This window comes from Myzus persicae, unplaced genomic scaffold (genome assembly GCF_001856785.1).
Source record: "Myzus persicae strain clone G006 unplaced genomic scaffold, MPER_G0061.0, whole genome shotgun sequence".
In the NCBI taxonomy this organism is placed as follows: Eukaryota; Metazoa; Arthropoda; class Insecta; order Hemiptera; family Aphididae; genus Myzus; species Myzus persicae.
Genome location: NW_019104389.1, coordinates 516,266 through 534,474, shown reverse-complemented (window position 1 = coordinate 534,474; position 18,209 = coordinate 516,266). Strand labels below are relative to the sequence as shown.

Here is an 18,209-nt window from a genome sequence, read left to right as displayed (position 1 = left end):
TTTTTTTTTCATATAATTAATCAAAATTAGATTATTAATAATTTATTTATTCTTAGGTATCAATCTGATACCAATAAATTGAGCTTAAAATAATATTTTCACTTCTCTTAATTATTTACTTCTAAGACATACCCCCTTGAAAATTTACGATACCCCCCCGGGATAGAAGATCTGAAATAAACACTGATATGGACCATGAAAATGTTGAATCGATCGTCTAACCTAAGTTTCTAATGCGTATTTTAACTTGAAGGTTACATTATTACATTTTTCATTTGTGAATATATATTTATATACTTGTTCTAACAAATGTTTTAGTTTTTCCAAATGATTATATTTAGATAAATGTATTTAAATACACCAAAAAACTATTTTTTAACAATTATATGTACACTTAATGTAATAATTAAAAATTATCGAATTAAAAAATAATGTTATTAGTTGTATTAAAATAAGTAATTTGATTGGGACATTCACAAAAAAATGGCTTTTTAACTATACATTACAAATCCATTTAATAAGCTATGGAGTTTTAATAAATGTATAACAAACGCTGTTATTTTATTAAAAATAAAAAATTGTCAGTCAAAAATACAAAACAAACCAATTAATAATTCATTTTTATTTTTGTTAAATAGGTACCTACATGAGTATTTTTTAGATTTATTCAAGGAAATTTTGGTGGAAAATTGAACACAACTTAGTTTTACTGAGTAATCAATGACTAGCAGTTTTATTTTTGCATTAATAAATAATTTAATTAATTTGCTTTTATTGGAAATACAAAACAAGTATTTATATAACATAAATCAGTGGTAGGTAAATATAAAATTATAATATTATATAAGCTTATTATAGTAAAGTTATTTATAATATTATTTTTAAGAAGCCGCATACATAATTTAACTTACCATGTGAGGTAAGTAATAACATTTTTGAAACATGTGTACTTAAATTAATTTTTAAGAAAGTATTTTTGTTATGGTTTTTTGACCTATGGCTTCTGACCATTAACTTGGCATGTTGTTGATGCCATTTAGCATATTATAATATAAACAACTGAAAACGGGAATATTACAATCAGCCCAATAGTTTTAATACATTGATTTGTTACATTAGTTTGTCAGCATTATGAAGACAAATAGATCAGCAAAGATGTTCAATTTATACACTATTTAAAGTCATACTAAAAACACATAAGATACGTCTTAGACTTCAGTGGCAGACCACGAGGTGGATTCCAGGAGAAAGTAGTAGAAAATGGTCCAGAAGATTGGGAAAAGATTGTGTGGAGTGGTGTTCCTGTTACTACAATATAATATGTAATGCAACCAACTTATATACAACAACTTTGGACAGCAATCATACTATAATTTAAACTCTAATGCCTAGTGCACAAAAACTGTACCGTCTAAAAACAAATTTCGGTTACTTACTTTATACCTTAGTCACTTAGTTGAATGGTGAATGAATGTTTTTTAGAAAAACCATACGTCACACGTCTTATAAGATATTGGTTGAATGGGTTCACGACAGTGGTGTAGCTAAAAAGCCTATCCAAGACGCCGTGTGAATATAATATTTTTTATTCTTATACATTTATTATAATATTGCATTATTAATATTCAATTGTAATATAAACACTTTTACAACATATTGGACAAATGGATGTCATTATACTTATCCTTTTATTTTTTAATGTGACTACAGTGTCTCTCAAAGGTTGTCCAGTGATGTCTACGTATTCATATGTACGAATGTACGATGTGTTTCCCGGTCATAAAGTACTGGTTTTTTATAATAGGTAGTATTCCAAAGTGTGTAGTGACTTATAATATACTGATATTAATCATAATGTGTGACGTTGGAAAATAGTTTGAGAACCACTGCACTACACGGCATTATACACCAGAGAAATAAACGTATACATATTAGTCCAGTTATCAATACACTGTAAAAAAAAAGAAACCCCGAACGTGTACTTAAAATCATTTGTTATAGGACAATATCCTTTTTTTTTTCATGACTGCATTCATGTTCAAACGTTGCACTGGACTTAATGCGTTGAATTTAATTTATTAAAAAAAACAACAATCATTTTTCCGTTGAATTTATAGTAATGCTTTATTATTAAAGTACTGATAAAATGTTAAATCCCTTTCAGAAACATCTATTACACTATTTTATTTAGACATTTCTTTAGATAATTAAAAAAGATTTTTTCACATTTTTTTTTTTATAAACGTGAAATAAAACACTTCAATGACGACATATTTGTAATGTGTTTAAATCTTTTTTTTTCATGTTTCAATAGTTATATAACTAAATAATATATTTTATGGTCTATTGGTCTATCAAAAATTTGGTTTGTGAAAATTGTTAACAATTTATTAATACATAATATATAATATCACTAAAAATGAAATTAAGTATAAAACATACATTGTTTTTTTACATGACTAGATTAGTTTTTAGTATTAATACATTGGTAGCATTCCAAGACTAGAAACAGTTTTTTAAAAAATACATTTTAGTATACAATATTTATTTATAAATCGTTTACAAACTAAAAAAAAATGACTAGGTATATAAATTAAAGTAGGTAACACATAAATTTGTTTAATAATAATAATAATAATAATAATAATAATAATAATAATGATAATAATATAATAATAATAATACTAAACAACTAAAAATACATTTAAAGTAACAGATAATTAAATTGCCAAGTATTTAAAAAAAAGATGTGTTCGAATCTAAATAGATACTTATATATTCGCACAGAAAATTGCCCAAAAAATACAATCATATTTTAATGTAACCTCAAGGTTATAAAGTATAAATATGTACAATATTTTACAACTAATCATAATTGATTGTAATGATTTTTTTAACGTGTTAATGTGCATGTGTATTAATTATTTTATTACAATTAAATCGGATGCATAATAGAAAAATCTATGATATAAATTATAAATAATATTAATATTTTCTCGTTTTATTAAAAATAATTTACTGGCTAGGCAACCACACATACGCACTAAACTTAAATTAAAATATACTACACACTAATGGGTTCTTATAATGTACAAGTGAAAAACAAAATATTCAACAGACTAAGAATCTGTGCCTTAGAAGTCTGAATTTTAAATGAGGTTTTGAATCCTTTATTTGAGAATAAAACAATTTCAATCGAACAATGAAAAAACGCTCTTTAAGCATAACTGGAATACTATCGACCGCAAGTTAAAAGATAATAATATAAATCAATGACATTTTAAAATATTTAGCACAGCTGTGTTGAATACATATTTGTATATAGATTCCAAAAGTTGAGAAGAAAAAAAAATAATTAAAAAAAAATTGTTGACAAAAACAAAAATTAAATGGCATGTGATTCGGGTAGTTGGTTTTTCCATAAGAGATTTTAAAGAAAAAAATAAGTTAACAATCTCTGAGCAACCAAATTACCCTCAATTTAATCATTATTATTTCGTCTGATACTTGCTTCTACTTCAAACACTATAAAAATAAATTGAAACACACCGTTTTTTTTCGATAAAATCACAAAATAAAACTCGGATCAAAAACAATAAAATATAATAAATTAATAACTAAAATTAAATTAAATAATAAAAAAAATCACTAGTTATCAGATTTGACATTAAGTCGATTGCACTAACTATTTTGACTAGATAAAATAATTTTTATGGAATGCTAAAGGTATCACTAAAATATAATTAATATTAGAAACTCGGACGCAAACAATGCTATTCCTTTAAGAATTTCTACTTGGTAATCAGTTTCATGAAAAAATATAAATATTTAGTTAAAAATATTTAAGCTCGTTATAAATTATTTCGTTTCAATGAACTATTTATAAAGTCTATATTTTATTATGTGCTATATTTCTATAACTGCTTATTGTTTTTATGTTAGGTATTACAAAATATTATGACGGAATAAATTTCGGTAAAGTTTATAAAAGCACATGGTTGCGATAAAAATATATACTTTAAAAGAATTGTTAATAAAAATGTTTTTTTCAATTTTCATGTAAATTGAGCGGTCTTTGACTAGATGATTGATTTGATTGAACAATCAATGCAGGTTGTGGTTGGGCCTTAATAATATTATATACTTTTATATGACTATATATGCAAAGAGATCATTAGGTAAATAATTGTATAAACATCAGTGAAGTGGTTTTCAACGAAATAAATACAATAAGTTAATATAATAGTTTTTAAAGCGTAATATTATATACTGTTCTTATATAAATCAAATTTAACCATTTGTATGAAATATTTTAAAATGAACAGTGTATCATAGAATTGGTTAAATATACATCTACGAAAAATAAATAAATACATTTATATGGTATACTCATCAAATAATGAGTATGATATACAGAAGTCGATCGAATTTCTTTTTTTTCTTATTTAGATAATTTCTGTTTGTTTTCAATTATTGTAAGATTATGGGAAAGGGTTATGGTGTGGTAAGGTGTTTCGATAAAAAAAAACCAATACGGATAAAATGATCGGGAAGTATGTTTATGTTGCCTTACCATAGTATATATGCCGAGATAATATTTCTATGTAAATAAAAAAGAAATAAACCTATTAACTTTTATAGTGTATATATATATATATATATGGCCAGAAAATAAATCACATTTCGATATTGTACTCTAACATTTCGGAATAAATATCTATATTTATCCTAATGAATTATTGGTCACAACACTTCAGCCTGGTGGTTACCCATATGCGTCCCTGTTTGCATGTTGACTACCATGTCGTCTTGGTGGTGGTTCGATGCCGCCATTACTTTTGGATCTTCATCCTTCCACTTATCCATTGATCGTCTCCTGGCATTCATGAAGAAATTGCCGACCGTGGTCGGTTCCAGGCCCAGTTGTCTAGCTATGGTCACCTGCATTTCTTTTGACGGCCTTTTCGTTTCCTGAGGAATCAAAGTTAAAATAAGTTAGATTTTCAAGTATGTACAAGCCTGAAAGGAATTCAAATACATTCAATTTTTAATTTTTTGATTTTGATTATAAAAAAAAAAATGGTTTTTGTTTCTTTAATCATATTTAATAACGTTTTTGATTTTCATTAAATAATCCGTTTGTTGCAATAAAGTTTTGGTTTTAGATTTTATAAGTACTCGATTTTTTCATTACTTTAATATATTATGTCTTAATTTCATTTATGTATGTTTAGGGAGAAATAAATAATAACTGTACATAGTAGATAGTTAGTACTTCAATAAGGTTTCTTAAGAAATAGTTATATTTACTCTTTAAATTCCAAAATAATTTAATTGTATCAAATGCATTACTCGATAATGACTGTAAACTGTATTTTCAAGCATTTTAAATTTTGATATCGTTAAAGAAATATATTTAGTGTATTTAATTATAATGTTGCTTATGTTAGACATTTATATGTTTTCCAATTTTTTTTCCCCCGTATTTTAAGTAAACTAAAACTTGTTCGTTTTGTATTTTAACGTGAGTTACAGAACATACTATAATATTTCACAATATTTTAAACCGGTATTTTTTTAACTATACAATATTTCAAAGGTTTCTTGATGTTATTTAAAAAATAACTTATTGATATTCTTATAGGTATGTACTTACCTTGAAAATAGCTTGTAGTGTTCGTCGTTGAAGATCAGTAAAGACCAAACGTGGTTTTTTAGGTGCAGATGAATGATCAGGAACAATAGGTTGGGCATCTTCTTTTCGTTTACAAGGAGCTAAAAGAACAAAGATAAAATAAAAATAAAAATAATCAAACATTTTAGAATTAACCAATTAACTGATATTCAGTCTCGGTAATAATAATTTTCAAATGTATTTCAAATAAGTACTTAAGTACCATTGATGACATTTGCATTTGACATACGTATTCGAATACTGACTTTCAAAAGTATTTAAATGTATATACAAATACATTTTAATTACTTTATAAGAAGTACTTTTATTTATATATTGAAATATTTGTACGTTTATTACGAATGTATATATACATTTATCAATAAATATTTAAATGAAGTAATTAATAAATACATTCTTTAATTTGTTCGAGAATTTCAAATGTCACATTACTATTAACTAGGTTCATTTTAATCAGGTCAAGTTAAACTTCAGCTAAAGAGATTTTACATTTCAGCTATTGTGCCATCAGCGTAATTGATGAAATTTTTTAAATTCTTAGAATTTTTATAAAATATTATTTTATGGACAATTTTTACAAAAAATAAAATAAAATACGAAACAAAAGTATTGGTAGTTGAAATAAAACTATAAAAAGAAAAATTAGTATTAGTATAGTCTTAGTATTCTGAAATTGTATGTACATACTTAATTATAAGTACGTTATTTTATTTATATACGAAGAAAAATAATTTTTAAAGTATTTAAAATACACTTGCCAAATAGTATTTGAGAGGTATCTGAAATACCAAAAAAGGATTTAAATACAAGTATGTAATCGAATACGTAGCAAGACTGACGAGATTCAATGGTACCTAAATTGGTGAATTTTTTACACATACACTTTTTAATGAACTATTTGTTTTGCAATAATTTTACGTTTTTCTTACAATACTGTCTATAATATATTAGTAGGTACCCATATTAATATTTAAAAAACGTTATTAAAATACAAACAAAATTGTATATGGTCAAAAACTGTCCCGGCATAATATAATTGTTCAGAATGAAGTTGATTCTTTTTATGTGGAAATATGGAATAAATAGGTATAGAAGAATGTTTAGAAATGATAATACTATAATAGTCTTAAATAATAATCAACACGAGTTATAAGCTTTTTGTTTCGGGGGATAAAGTTTCAAAATCATAACATTAACTCGAATCAAGAAAATAAATAATACATTATGTAAAGAAATATTCTTCCACTCTTCGTTCGTTTTAAATCTAATAGAATATTAATTCGACGAGGAAGTAATTAACGCAGGAAAGCCATATTAGTGAAAAAAATATAGGTTGACCTATATATATTATACTTAATGCACTCTAGGGAATTAAATAGGTAATAATATAGTATAGTGTTATAATATATTCAAACCCGGTATTTTTACTAATTACTAATTATCTATAAAATTAATGACTCTATGACCCTGTTTCAGAGAATACGTAGTTAATTGAAATAAAACATTGCTACCTATACATCATATATTTCCATTTAAAAATATAAAAATCACCATGATCGCACACTGTTTGTCATAATATTATTATGATAATATAATATACTAAGTATATGTTATCATTACACTGCGCAAGACAAGGGCGAAACGCGCAACAGTAATGGTTTTTAAGTGTCCCTAAAGGATTAGAAAATCAAATATTTCTATGTTTTGCTATGGGTGACCTAACTTAATGTTTTGTCGTGTAATCCTGCTAGTAAGTTCCTGATGCGCGATTCCTTTCCTTTTCTACGTAAATACCCATATAAGTCTAATCAACATAATATTATTATCAACTAGTTAGTAAGTTTTGTTTTGATGAAATTAATTTAATTTTAATGATTGATTTTATTGATTTTAAGCTCATTTATCACATGTAACTAAGCGATGTTTTGAAGATGTAATATATTACTTTATATAATATTTATACATATCACAGTGAGTCAGCGAGTACATAGGTAACGCGTAAATACTATTAAGTAATTGGTAATTAAGTTGGATTAAAAGTAAAAAATACATATTATGTTTATATATTATATTTACCAATATACTTGGTTTCTATATTTCTTATAATAAATTGTGTATTATATTACATTTGGATAAAGAAATATTAAACTCAGAAAAATTTGAACACATTTTAATTACGAACTACTTTTTTTTTTATTAAACTAATGGTCATCTACGTCACAATGTGCACTGTATTTTGTTATTTTTATTTTCAAACATGTCAAATTTGTAAGACATTAATAAAAACAGAATAATTGACTTTCAAAAAGGTTTTATCAAAGATAAACACGACTAAACCAACAATATTAAATACTGACTTTTTTTGTTAAACATTTTGTAATAAAAAAATCTAATTTATCATAGCATTATATTATAATTGTTTATACTATTATTTTTTTTTTATTACTCAAGCTTAACTCAACTATTTTAATTAAAGGTCGGGGATTGAAAATTGAAATACGGGTTGAACAATAAAGGTCGTTGTTTAAATAACACTTAGGTGATATTTGAGATCGTTAAAAAAACTGTGAAATATATTATATATACACAGAATGCACACATTTTTACAAAATCTCAATTTTTATTAAGTAAACCGAGCTCCTCCACTTGGAAGCGTTTTTTTGGAAAACAGTTTATGACATGGTTTCAAATTTATATACGCCTGCTCCAGGGGCCAATAGTTAAAAAAATAAAAACTATTACATTTATGGAGGTTTTAGCAGTAGGTATATGATTTTAAATAGATACAAACATTACGTTTACTATAAAGGTGATTAACTATTGTACTGGTTATTAGTTAATTTCAAATGATAACTTACGGTTTATCTGTGGAATTTGAGCTACTGTGAAAAACAAAAAAACATAACAAAAGTTATACGAATATATTTTGATGATAAAATTACAAACACATAAGTCGTTTACTGTCTCTAGATATTTTTTACTTTGATCGTACACTCAAGGAATACCTACACCACCTTTAGTTAATGAAAGCGAACATATACTAATTTGTGTGTTCGCTCATACGAAGTTATTGTTTACATACGATAAATTATGTAGTTGTAAATTGACTACTACCTATAGATAATCACGCAGAATAGCCAAATTTGAATTAACCATGTGTGGGAGAAATCATAGAAAACCAGAACAGGGACGAACGAGAACAAACACTTTGATTGCATAGGAATAAACCAGCCAACGGTTACAATAAAATGTATTATATGTGGATGACCCGAGTGATTTGATCATGGTTAACGGAATTTAAGAGGATACAAAAAACCATCCTTGCGATGTGCACAGGTACGCATAGTTCTCCAAAATAGATGACAATATTGACGTTCATTTTATTGTGTCGTGGATATCAATAAAAATAACTTCGCGTAAGACCTTATGGACTACAATATTGTAGTAAAATATTGATTTTGACATTACCATAGAGTTGCAACGAAAATTATTAGTGGTTTTTCGGTGAAACGTTTTTAAAACGTGTGAGAGAATAAGGTAAAACTTCCTTTCACGAACATTATTTCAGTAAAGAAATTTATTTTTGACCCACGTGGTCGTTCTGTTTTGTTTATATTTTTTCACATTTAATATTCTTTTATAATGACATGTTTTTTTTTTTATCTTGAATAGGGTAAAATAAATATTGTTTTCCTAATATTTAATTCTCTTGAAAGGATAAACAAACTTTGGAGACTAAAAATACTGTTAGAAAATTCATAATTTTACGCTGTAAAAAATGTATTTAGTGAAAATATTTAAATTAAAAAGTCTTAGTACGAATAATCGTTTTCGTACCTACCTTATATAATGTTATAGAATAGAGTTATTGATCTGTTTTTGGTATAATAAGATATAAGTTATAATCTAAATTAATGGTGATTAAGTGTGCATAACACAGATACTATGGTTTAATTATATGAGTTAAAAATATTTATATTGTCATAACGATTTTCAGTTGACAGAATGTATATTTTTGGTTTTGAATGTTATGGCTTTAAATCACGAAATTTGACTGTTTTTTTTTTTATAAATTTAGTTTTCTAATTATTTCTTTGAAATTAAACAATATATGATTTTAATTCAGTTACAATTTCGGATTATTGTTTTTGATAAGTGAATAAATAAATCAGACTACAAAGGATAGAAACGTAACAATTTACCACCTATATTATTGGGATTTTAGTACAAACAATGAAACTAATTCAGTTCGATTCAATTAAACAAAGTCAGGATGTTAATCAATAGACAACAACGGTTGGCAGATATTTATCAAATATAAATAATTGTAAACATTATTATATCATTATGAATTTACCATGGGATGCTGACAGAGAAAATATTATTACCTATACTATGTGTGGTAGGTATCTCTATTTATGTTTTATGAAAAGCAAATAATTGGGTATTAAGCACAACAAATGAAACAAATTATTTTAGAATGTTGATAAATCAATATCGGATGGTACCTTTTCAAAATTTAGTATCTAATAGTTACTGAATGAATATGAAGTAATACAGAGGGGATAAGCAAAATCAAATTTATCTTTAATATTATTTTGGATGTATACCTATTATGTTGTTGAATAGATTTTGATTTATTATATGTTAGCAAATATAATATTTTTTCCAAGTATTTTATTTGTACTTCTTTCAATACACAATTTACTTAATATTGTTACTTTCCCAGTTGTGGAACCATAAGAAAAAAGTACATTATTTACGCATTAAAAACAAAATATATTTGAAACCCTGAAACATAGCTCTTGCTTTTTAAAAATGTCATTCCGTGCTTATAATTCGTGATTTTATTACTTTTAGAAACTATAATATTTGTTCGGTTTGATTCTGCTTTTATTTATAATATTATGTTGTCTCGAAGAATATAGGTACCTACGTTTGTCGATCAACGAATCCAGGCAGTGAAACGTATAGCATTATAATATAAACACAATTATTGTAAAACACTCTAAAATCTAATGCACTATAATAATATAGTGTATACTTATGTAAAAAATAATAATAGTACTGACTCATGTTGTTGATGTAATTTCCGACGTTTGGTGTTGGAACATTCTGCAGTCCATTTTCTGCCAATAACATACCTGCAAAATAAATAAAACGTCATCTAGTTTACAAAATTGACAACTAAAACTCTCTTCCCTTGTTAATAATAATAACGATGAGGTGCCATCGTTACGCCATAAAAATACAAAACAAAAATCAATGACTGTTAATTTTAATCTCGATAAAAACAGACCTTTAAAATAATTATAGACTCTACTATGCATATATACCATTGTATAAATATTAAATATATCAGATTATTAGAAACAATATAAGTAATGAATAATTGCTTTTAAATTAATAATATTACACGTTCAAGATAGCATATAGTCCCATCAACTGTATTCTAGTTCTATATCTGTAAATATATACGTGTATTACATTTAGTTACTATTTTAGTGTTAAGATGAAATTATTGTTTGGAAGTGGGGATCCAAAAAGACTTTTCAGTTTTCACAATTTATTAGAGAAATAGAGAACATAACATTTTTACAACCGATCGCTGCTTCGGCACATGATAAATTATTGTTCGCCGAATAACTATACCGAAGACAAACGAAATACCATAATAATTGAGACCACGACGATATTGATCATTTTTTTATTCGGCTATGTGAAAAATGGATTTGTTGTACTTTGGCGATTGGCAATTTTCCAACAAAACTCCATACAACGTTTTGTTATAATACACAAGTAACAATATACTTATAACACGTCTACGTGTTTTTAAAATAGTGTGAATAAGTTTATTAGTAAATTGAACTTTGAAATCAATTTCCCGAGTTTTATCCGAACATTCCCCCCACATTTATTGTCAATTGAAAACGAAACTAAATCGATTCGAGTGCAAAAATAAATGAACCGACGCTCGCATGTCCGTGTTTTTTAGTACCCCATTGAATCTAATACACTAAAACGGCGTAAGTAGGTAATATCGATTAAGATTTTTTTATAGTTGAGAGACGATAATAATAATATAAAGACGTAAACTAAGAAATAAAAAAATTCAGGCACGTTGTGTATTGTAGAGTATTTTTATATTACTATTAACTGTGTCATTAACGTTTTAAATAAAGTGTTTGCAGGAAACGTAATTTGAGCGTCACCGTTTATCTAACTATTGTCGTGGGCTTATATAACAATCATATAATGTGATAGACTTGGTATTACAATTAAATACTAAATATTAATGTAATACAATAAAGGCAATGTTTACGGTAAAAATTAAATGAATCTTCCGTATAGTACTTAATGGTAAAATAAGTTATTTTTATAGCAATATCAAAAAAAAACATATCATGACAATTTACATGACATAGGTTGACAGACTATCTTCGCTCAGAATCATTTTTCGTATTCAATGATAATTCAACAAACAAATTCGGAACAAATAAGAACAAACGAAGAACAATCGAAAGCTTCGGGTTCAGTTCAGAAATTCAAAAGTGGGGGCTTCAGGAAAATGGACCTACATTTTCACATTGATAACAGTGACACACTTGACACCTACTGTACATCAGAGCGGTACCCACTTGCCCATCTTTTTAAAATTATAATACCCTAAATATTGAATATAACACACTAAAACGTCGACACGTCGTAAGTAATATCGATTAAGTTTTTTTGTAGCGGAGACGATAATATAGAGACGTCGTGTATTGTTGGGTATTTATAAATTATTAACGGTGCATTTAATGTCTTAATACAACAATAATATTCTAATATGATAGAAATAAGATTATTTTTAAAATTATGTATCAATATTAATATAATAAAATATGTAATGTTTCCGGAAAAAATCAAATCAATCTTCCGCAATACTTATGGTAAGAAAAGTTATCATAAGAGTAATATATATATAAAAAAAAATGCTTTTGAACTGTACTCCATATAGGCTGACAGACCATTTGCGTTCTGCAAAATAATTTTTCGTATACAGTGATGCAGCATTCAGAATTCAGGGCGATACCCACTTTGCCACTTTTGTAAAATTATTAGTCCTCACACAATATTGTACTAGGTATGTTGAATATAATACGCTAAAATATCGTAAGTAATGTATCGATTAAGATTTTGTAAAGTCGAGACGATAATATTAATACGTGGGTATACGAAGAAATGGAGAAGATACGTAGGCATGTTGTGTAGCGTAGCGTAGAGTATATATTTTATTTTATATATTGTTATGGTTATGTTCCACAAATGTTTTAAATAAAGCGTTTGCAGTAATTGCCCAATATTTGAACGCCACCGTTCGACACACGTCGCGGTTTTTTTTTTTTTTAGATAATTATATGGCGTCGACCATTTGAACAGTAAATAATAATAATAATTCAAAATTATTGCACTACGATGACGTGCACTCGAATTGGAGTATAGAATTGTCCTTGTTAGTCTTGAAAAAGCTTATCCGACGATAAACTTGTTCGTATTTCTTAGTTTCCAAGTATAATCTGACGGAAAAACAAATTGCGATGCACGTGTCCGCGAGAGATGAAATTCGAACTGTGTATACCGTCGATTGTCGAGATGCAACTGGATTTTGCTGGATGCCTTTGGCGTTTCCAAATAGTTGTGAAACTATGCTTTCTTGTTATTCGCTCTAGGGATGTAATATTATATTGTCAGCGTAAAACAATAATCACAGTTATAAATACGAAGAAACTATCGAGTTTAGTTATTTAAATACTTTGCTTCATACCTAGCAAATATCAATACATTTTGAGGACATCTAAAATAATACGGTCTTGTAGTGAATATTGTTGAGATGTTATTGAAAACATTCGGTCAGGAAAAAAAACCGAATAAAAGAGAATAATATTGTGATTTGCTATAAATTAACAATATAATATAAACCTAAATTAATGTTGTAATATAAACTACCCACATAATATTATAAGAACTTTTGTCAAGTGTCAAAAGGGTACGTTTTTAAATACCACTGACAATGGTATGAAATGCACTTGACTGTTTGCGTTGCTGCAGTAGACCACGATTACGCGACACTGACGATTTCGTATAAATACAAAATATACTTGTAAAAAACTGATTTTTTCCTGCTGTACATTTTTTACGTATAATTTAATTCCTTTACTCTCGGTGTAGGCTGTTGAACGACAAAAAAACGGTTCAAAGCCTATACATGTTTTCGACTGAAGACTTTTTATGTTTGTATTTAATTTACATACAATAATACAATATCTTGTCGGAATGTCGGATACAGAAAAATTCGTTGAAAAATAATTACTAGAATCATCAGATTTACACACATTTCAGCTGAGTTCAATGTTGTTATAACTATTGTGGTATAAGTTTTAGGATGATTTATATAACTATTACAGAATTCAATTTTTCATCTAATTTTTCTCACTATTCGTACAAAAACTGAACCAAAACTTAAGTCCCCCGTCAAATGTATCGATTAAAATATAGTGAGATGTAGTCGATGTAGATTATTAACATAATTTAAATTCATTACCTATCTATTATTTATATATATAATATATTGATATTAATATATTATTAAATTAAGCAAACTAAGTAAAATACACTGCTAACACATAAACCCGTGTTAAAAAATTGCACTTTCTGGTCAAATTGTTCTCTTGCCACATTTTCTACGGGAAACAAAAATTCTTATTGACCATGTCTGTACCACTGTTTAGAAAAATTTTACCACACAACTAAACACGGTTTTAAATAATTGTTTTTTTTTTTCAATGATATTTATTGAGTTTATTTTAAAAATTGTAGAAAAACAATTATATTTACTTTTATTAATGACGTCTTAATGAGGACCTTAATCGGGGACTTGGCAGAGTGGTCGTCAGTTGGGTCTTAGCTCCCCTTCCCAAACCCTTCTATTTTCACCGACAGTTATTATATCAAAAACGTGCTAATGGTGTTAATATATTCAAAAATATTCCAAAAAGATTATAATTTCTCAAAGTATCCCATCATCTGTTATTAATGTTTGTGTACTGTCGAGCGCTCGGACTTCATTAATATTAATAGGTGGCACTATAGTCTAGACAATTTCGCAAGAAACTGTCTATAGCGCGAAAGCTCGCTGTGTCGCGTTGGATTTCGAAAACAACAAAAACAAAGAGACAGAACACTGCACAAAAGTGTGTCGTAGACACAGTTAAATCGTCTAACACCTTTGACATGATGATGAACATCGCATTGGTCCTGTGCATAATATACGTGATATTGGTGCTCAAGCAGGACGTCCTTGTTGATTATTCTCCTGCGCCGTGACCTTCGCTTTTGACCGTTCGCCATACTCGTTTGTGTATATTATTGTAAACCTTAAGTCGGGTCTTATATGCGTACAATCGTATAATGCAATTACCTATAGTCCTGCAGTGTTAGTAGGGTGGCAGGAGGCGTGTAGTTAGCTGATATGCTTTTATTCGATGTAACGCATTACACAAACATAATATAATAGGTACACAGGATTCAACAAATAATTGTACTTTGATCGATCGGCGGGGGAAAAAATACACAACAAAGAGGTATTGCACTAAAATATTTAAAAATAACTTTAAAAGTTTATATTTAAGTCTCGTGTAAGGTAAGACCTTGACAATAGAAAAATGAAATCATCGTCAGTCAATAGAATACTAAATAATTAGAATGTTATAAAAACGAGTATAGGGGTGTGCTGCTCGTCGATAATTTTATATTTAAACAAATGAAAGTCAAAATGGCTGATCTGGAGTTAGAAAAATTATCATTATGAAAATTTAGCGATTTTGCTATCCTCCAAAATGTAGCATAATTAAAAGTTACCTATGTGTTTTAGTCGGTATGATAAAAGCACTGGCGACACAACAGGAACCGAAATAATCACCATTTACCACATCAAATTTAAATATTCCAGGAAAGTGTTTAATTATAATATAATGATATACTAGTCTGTATAAAAGTAACAACCCACTATTCTGAGAAATTTTGTTATTATTTAGTATTTATACATCGCTAATGTAAATGATATTATTTTGAGTATTACGACGAAGAGGTATTTTTTTTTTTTAATTTGAACTCTTCATGACTTTCAGTTTTTCACTGTATTATTTTATTTTTTACCAATTATTACCCACTGTGTATTTTCTGAGCACTGGGTTTCATATAATATGTTTGGAGCCTAGTGGTATTATTGGGAGTGGTTATAGTCACTAGACAATACGACGTGTAATGGTTTTCCTTTTCTCTATTCATCCCCCCTCCCCCTCCCCACCCTTCATCATTGTGTTTGCCCTGCGTCTGTAGCTCATCGATACTGTTTTTTTCCGCATTTGATACAATAGTTTTATTAATAAAGTGGTTGACGTATTGACTGATTTAGGTTTTATTGGATCTAATCTAATAACTCTGTGAACAAATATATTGGTTCCCAGGCCATGCGTTTTTATTCACGTCACTCGCGGTTGTTCGAAAATGTCAATATCTCAATATAAGTAACGATACTTTGACGTTGTGTTTTAACGTTACAATATATATATATTTTTAATAGAACGTATTCACATGTGGGTCGAGTCGAATAACAGGACTAGGGAGAACACGAAGGAGATGATACATTTTATGATTTAGGTACCATAATATCGTAACCGTGAAAAATGGACAACATTAATCGTTTTGCGATACATCAAACTTCATCCCAGATCTAGAGTCTGGATAGGTAAATACGCAATCGTTAATAATATACTAATATCATACTGCGGGGGCATGTGATCCATATTTTTTTATTTTTTAAATCTATTATTGAGACATATAATGGTAGGTAACAAAACGCTGAAAGACATTTTTTTATTCAAACGTTTAGGACCCTATAGTCGTACATACTTTTATATACACTACACCTATACAATATAGTACGTACTTCATGAACACTTAACGACTTTTAATCCGTTTAACATCAAAGGGACCACCAGTCATAAAGGTAGCGAGTAAAATATACAATAAGTGATATTGTGATGTAATGTGTTATATGTAACGAATATGATGCAACCCATCATGCCGGTTAATACATGTTAACAATAGAATATGGTTCACGACTCATAATTACATAGTCAATTTCTCATCAAAAAATAGCTCTATAAACTATAGTAGGTATCCATTTTCCATGTTTTAATTGGGTTAAAAGTGTAAAAACTTTTTTTGTTTAGTTTGAAAACTACATTACCGATAATACATTGTTATTGTTTATTTAGCCTGCTGCACTGGTCAACATTTATAAAATTATTCAACATCAAAATAATATTTAAATGAAAAGGTGAAAAAAATTATTATTTATTGTTAAAACTCGGCTGTTCTAAATTGTACAGTATTTAAGTTTATGCTTTTAAATTTTTTACCTCTACACTAAAGTTTTTACTTATTAAAGATGTTTATTTTAAGATTAACAAAACAATAGTAAACTCTGTTAAATAAACAGTATTTAAGGTATACATTTGTTTCTATACACCGAAGAACTAAATAAATATCAGAAATTAAATTAAACTGAATACACTAATTTTATATAGTGTTTAAAATGATAATAATACTGGGAAAAAAGGTTTTATTATGATAAGATAAATATTTTATTTGCCTACTATAATATTTTTAATATATTGAAATAATTAAACAGTTCATCGTAGATATAAATGTTTCCAATAATCAGGTACATATGAATCTCCGCATTTTGTTTTTCTATTATAAGTGCTGTTAATAAATTATCACATAACTATTGCATGTATACATTATTTTATGAATGCATTTAAATATTTAAAAATAATTTTTATTTAAGTCTTATATAATTTGTCATTCTCTTGTCGTTAAAAAATTAAATTTTTGTAATATATAATAAAATTACAAATTATGATATTGTAATAATAATTAGGTATCTCACTCTGTGCTGCTCATAAATAATTTTGTTTTGAAAAAATATAGGTCAAAATATGTACATCTGCATACATAATTTTCTGACTGAGTGCATGTGAAATGGATAATCAAAACATGAAACAAAATTTGAAGTATTTCTTACTTTTAACAACCTATACTATCCATAACTGATATAGAATCAACAAAAATGCCATCTAAAATGTATCATATTTAGAAGAAGGCGTAACTATATTATACTATAATATGAAAACAGGTGACACAGCAGAAACCGAGATAATCAAAACATTAAAAAAAATAAAAATGCATCAAGAAAATGTTCATACAATCGAATAATGTTTAATATTATAAAATATTGTAATGATTTAGTCTGTAAACGTGCCCAAATACTTACTGCTCTATGAAGTTATTATTTGTGGTATTTACAACGGCAATGTTAACAATAAAATTTCTATTTTTGATAGAAGTGTCTCATACGGATCAAAGTATTTTGGAATTATGTGATTACACACAGTACTGAAAGATG

General features: G+C 27.3%; 1 protein-coding gene across 5 annotated transcripts in view; it reads right to left on the bottom strand.

Annotated features, from left to right (window-relative positions):
- Positions 1-4,223: 4,223 nt before the first annotated feature.
- Positions 4,224-18,209, bottom strand: part of LOC111041809 (hepatocyte nuclear factor 6-like) — a 31,926-nt gene continuing 17,940 nt past the window's right edge. For 2 of the 5 annotated variants that reach the window (XM_022326235.1, XM_022326238.1), the window contains 4 exons: positions 10,768-10,839; positions 8,554-8,577; positions 5,657-5,775; positions 4,224-4,971 (listed from right to left, as the gene is read on the bottom strand). In XM_022326235.1, the coding sequence (XP_022181927.1) occupies positions 4,744-4,971; positions 5,657-5,775; positions 8,554-8,577; positions 10,768-10,839 (443 nt within the window). In that variant the 3' untranslated portion in view covers positions 4,224-4,743. The remainder of the gene's footprint in view (positions 4,972-5,656; positions 5,776-8,553; positions 8,578-10,767; positions 10,840-18,209) is intronic. The other 3 variants (XM_022326237.1, XM_022326239.1, XM_022326236.1) reach the window with 2 other exon arrangements.